The following is a 4457-nucleotide window of genomic DNA, read 5'->3' as shown; positions in this document are numbered from 1 at the left end:
ATATATATCAGGGGGGGCTGTTTTTACCACCTCTAGGGCAATGCGTGTGAGGGGGGAGGACGGGGGCGCCCAAAAAGTCAAAGTATGGAACCGAAAGACTTTAACTTTTCTGGGTGAGTGGGTAGAATTACTCATCTCCCTTCATCGTTCCCTATCATCCTGATTTTGCGTACCTGTAGGCGCTCATGCCCGACCCTTTGCATTGGCTGGGCGTGACCAGAATTCATAGGTTCATCTCCATGTCAGATATGAAGGTCAGCCACCGGGGGGAGGGGTGGGGGCTAAATTATGACGATGTTTCAATTGGGCGAAAGCAGGGATGTTACGAGGACGCCCATGGCTGAAAGGGAAGTACACCACATCCCCGAGCATGCGTAGCGTACGGCGCGCATGTACCATCCTCTCGCCCCCTTCCTCTGCGTTCTCGCTCACGGATGACCGTCGGACAAGCAGTCCTCAGTATTGAGCGCGTCCCGGTCCTGACCTCCTACCCCCTTCCCACAGTATGAGGCCATCACCAAAAGCGGGATCAGCATCGATGAGCGCGTCCCCATCCCTCCAGGGCTCGTGCCGAAGGATGCTAGCGTGGAGATCGCCGCCAAGGTAAACACCCGAGCAACAGAATGAAGCCCATTTTTTCCCCTTACGTACAACCTTCTTGGACCAAACGCCTCGCCGGCAATAGCTTCAGTCATCTATATTTTGTTTACCTCGTGAACAGTTTAACCTTGTGCGCCCTTTTTGTCTCTGTAAAATCTAGGTGTTTGCAGGCTACGATGGCGGAAGCGCCTACACGGTGCCCACTAAGGAAGACCTTTCGAAAGTCAAGGGCAGGGCCTTCATCTCTTAGCTGGCGCACTCATTTCAATCTAGGCATGGGCGCATGCACCTTCCCCGAGACGGGGCTTGAAGCGTCGGAGCTGCATATATTTAGAAAGCCATTCATCGCACGATGTTGTTTGTGCACTGCTCGTGTGAAGGGCTGGTGGAGTTGGAAGGAGCACTAAAAAGGCACGATTTGGGTACAACGCTGTATATCTTGAAACCATCTTTCGAGTGCGATATTTCATAGGACCTTATGTGTTAGATAGTCATGGAAAAGAGAATTTGGAAGTTTTTCTTCGTTCGAATGACTGCTTAGCCAACACGTTTGTGCAATGCGGGAGAGAATAGAAAGCAGCTATGATGCATTTGGTAAAAGCACACAAAAGGACAAGTTGAAGGAAAGAGAACAGTACGGAACATGAGCTCTGATTATTCGATGTAATGTAATCATCGCGATACCCATGGCAACATGAGGGGAAACTTTGTATGCTACGCTGAAGAGCCAGCGGCGTATAATTTCACGTTATCTTCTTTTTTTCCTATTTCGTTCGTAGAAAAACTTTTTCAAAACATCTAGGACAGCAGGTAAAGCTTTCAAAGCTCTCAAGTGGTGTACATAACGAGGTACAGGGTTTTCAGAGTCACATTCGTGGTAGATCTCTAACCTCCCCACTTCTCAGGCTGGAGCGAGCGAGCACAGAGCCCGCCTCTGGTTTATACAAAGTCGCCTTTAAACACCCGTACACCGCGTTTATATACGCTGGCATATATGTATGACAGTAATGCGTAGGATGCAAGCCTTAAAATGCACGTCTAGAAAGCCTTCCTCCGCCTAGTCCCGTGCATCGAACACCGCACAAAGCGCCATCTTTTCCATCACACCGCATGCACAGTCCTGTCTCAGGTAACTTAGATTACAATATGCACCTAACCACAGGGCCTGCTCATGCTATAGTATCCCAGAAATGAGCGTGGAGGAGATATTTCAGCTAATTCAGTGCCGCGGAAGCGTCACTCAGGAAAAAAAAGAGGTGGACTTGGGGCGCTTGCGTGTGCTTCTGAGTCAAAACAAGGTGAGCAGCAAGCTGAAACAGAAAAATGGACTGGAGGCTTGTGTTTGGTGCAAGGGTTTGCTCAACAGGGACTCGTAGAGCGATTTTGAGGCGCATTTGCTGGAGTTCATTGCTCTTAAAGCACCAACACTGCGTCACGCCACGGAGTATTCGACCCTCAGTCTCCTTTGGTTTCTGGCACCTAGCAGGCTCTCGTTCATGCGAAAGGGAGAATGGATGAGGAGACACCTTTGCACGTAGCAGCTGCAGAGGTAAGGACTCGTCTTAGGGTACATGGGGATAGATTGGTCAGGTGCGCAAAAAAAAGAATGCCCTACGCGGTGATGAAGAGGATGAGGAGACGCTTAGGATGGACGCCCTGTCGTGTGTCCCCCGTGTGCCGGCCTGAATACACCTTCAGAGTTCAGGAATTTTGGTTTTGGTCTGTTCCCTCCCCTGCCATCCAGGGGGTCGTGGAGGCCGTCCGCTTGCTCCTGCAAGCAGGGGCGTCGCCCGCGGCTGTCGACAAGGCGGGCTACACGCCCTTGCACTGGGCCGCAGGGAAAGGCCACGAGAAGGTGGTGGAGGTAAGGCGCTCGCAAACAGGGTCCATCTCGGCGCCTGTGTCTCGGCTCTGCGCGACTTACCCCAGCCCGAACCCTGAATGTGCCTAAGCATGAGGGCCTCTTCCGTCATCCTTCAATCCAGTCCTCAGAGCCCCCTATTCCCACCTTCTTTTCCATCCCATATTTCCTACTTGACGTCTTTCGACCAGGATCTCTTGAAGCACAATGCCGACGCCAACGCCGCGGACAAAAACGGACTCACACCTCTTCATCGAGCCGCCTACTGGTGAGGACTCAGGACAGCGAAGGCAGGTCATGCGAGCGGCCTTGCTCCTCTCGTGATCATGAGAGGCCGTGAGTTAAGCCCAATGGCGAGAGGTGTCTGCCGTTGAAACGCCAATCTGCCGTGGTGGTCCCATTTTTGGGGCTTCTTTCTGACAAATGAGGCCCCGTGAGAGGGGGCAACTCACGTTCTCATATCGCACTGACTCCTCCTTGTCTCTCCACGCGCTCACCCCACCCACCTTTCAGGGGTCAAACAGCGTGCATCAAGGAGCTGCTGTACAAGGGGGGGGCAGATCCCAACGTCCAGGACCACTTGCAGCACACGCCCTTCATGATGGCTGCCTGGTTTGGGAAGATCGATAGCGCGCGCGAGATCTTCGAGAAGGTGGGAGCCTTTGCCGGAAGGGAGGACACGCGTGCGCTGGCCGGCGCTGTGGGCGATGCTGGGCCCATGGTGGTGGCATTTCTTGTATTGTTTACCTCCCTCTCCGATCCCACAGATGAAGTCGAATGACATTCAGCTTCCTAACGTATGGGGCCTCACTCCTTTGGAGTGGGCGAGGCAGAGCAATAGGTCTGAGGTGGCGGCTTTCATCGAACGCCGGTACAGAAAGCTAGGCCTGCCGATCGAGCGGTGAGAAGAAAGGACAGGGGGCGCCTTGGTTCTCCCTTTCTCCTCTTCTACCTCTCCGGTGGCATGGACCTGACATATCAAAATCTCGTGACGCGGAAGGGCTGACATCTTGGTCCGATTTCTGTCGTACCTTTCCCCTCGTTCCGCATCTCGCGCTCGCCTCACCCTTAGCCTTATGTAGATTGCATATTACTCAGTCTCTCCCGTATCCTCCCTGCCAAAAATCCAGAGTTCAACCTGGCTCAAGCAATCGGTCCTCCGTCCCGCCCTCCCCCTCTCCCTCGCATTCCGCGGCCATTTCTCCATTCGTTGGGTCCAGCACTCCAACAACCGCGACGCTCGGCGGTGCCTCCAGCCAAGGAGACGGCGGGCGCGCGTCATCGCCGTCAGGACCGTAGAGACGGACGGGAGGAGAGGCCTGGTAGTCAGGTCTTCCGATGTTGATCACTTAACGCAAGTACCGTGTTGGATACATATGTGGACATTTACTGAAGGCCATCCTCCTCGGTCTTCACTTGCCCAACATTTCAGAAGGTACGCGATGAAAAGCATACTGTGTGCGGTGTTATTCTGTCTTGGAACCAGCATTCTCCATATATCTCTCCTCAAATGATCGGACCAATTCGTATGATGATGTTCATGGACTTTCATCGCTTTTTTATTGCTTGCACTGTTTTGGGTTGTTGTATGCCATTGTGGTAATTGGTGGTGGTCCCTAAAATTCGTGGCTTGATGAGCTTCTGGCGACACCCTGGCAGTCCTGTGAAAAATGAAAGGTTACAAGCGACGCAGATATTCTCATCGTGGTCAAGCCATGTGATATCAAATCAATAAAGCTCTACAATTAGCCGTTGCAGATAGCTGTATCACCCAGATTTTATGTACGTTTTGTACCGATGCTTCCGTATAATTTCACAACGCAACACGTCGGATGCTTGAAAACAAATATCAAAGCACCTATACAGCATCGATTGACGAGATAAAGTATGAAAAATTGCTCCAGCATTTTTCTTCCCGCCCTCCTGGGCTTTGCAAACATTCTCACTCCTGTCTCTCAAGAATGTCCGCGGCTTTCCCTCAAGGCCAAAGTAAGCC

General features: G+C 52.2%; 2 protein-coding genes across 2 annotated transcripts; both read left to right on the top strand.

Moving 5' to 3' along the window:
- Positions 1 to 233: 233 nt before the first annotated feature.
- On the top strand, positions 234 to 1280 carry NGA_0239020 (gtp cyclohydrolase ii). The gene is made up of 3 exons (XM_005853296.1): positions 234 to 254; positions 505 to 603; positions 761 to 1280. The coding sequence occupies exons 2-3, from the start codon at positions 506 to 508 to the stop codon at positions 1005 to 1007; spliced, it is 345 nt and encodes a 114-aa protein (XP_005853358.1). The 5' UTR covers positions 234 to 254; position 505; the 3' UTR covers positions 1008 to 1280.
- A 474-nt stretch (positions 1281 to 1754) lies between these two features.
- NGA_0239202 (cd4-specific ankyrin repeat protein) lies at positions 1755 to 3760 on the top strand (the record flags this gene model as incomplete). The annotated part of the gene is made up of 6 exons (XM_005853297.1): positions 1755 to 1898; positions 2345 to 2464; positions 2653 to 2729; positions 2975 to 3113; positions 3343 to 3362; positions 3682 to 3760. The coding sequence occupies exons 1-6, from the start codon at positions 1791 to 1793 to the stop codon at positions 3758 to 3760; spliced, it is 543 nt and encodes a 180-aa protein (XP_005853359.1). The 5' UTR covers positions 1755 to 1790.
- Between the last annotated feature and the right edge of the window lie 697 nt (positions 3761 to 4457).

This window comes from Nannochloropsis gaditana (assembly GCF_000240725.1).
Source record: "Nannochloropsis gaditana CCMP526 unplaced genomic scaffold scaffold967, whole genome shotgun sequence".
Taxonomy (NCBI): Eukaryota; class Eustigmatophyceae; order Eustigmatales; family Monodopsidaceae; genus Microchloropsis; species Microchloropsis gaditana.
The sequence above is the reverse complement of the archived record's forward strand: the minus strand, read 5'-3'. Positions and strand labels throughout refer to the sequence as shown.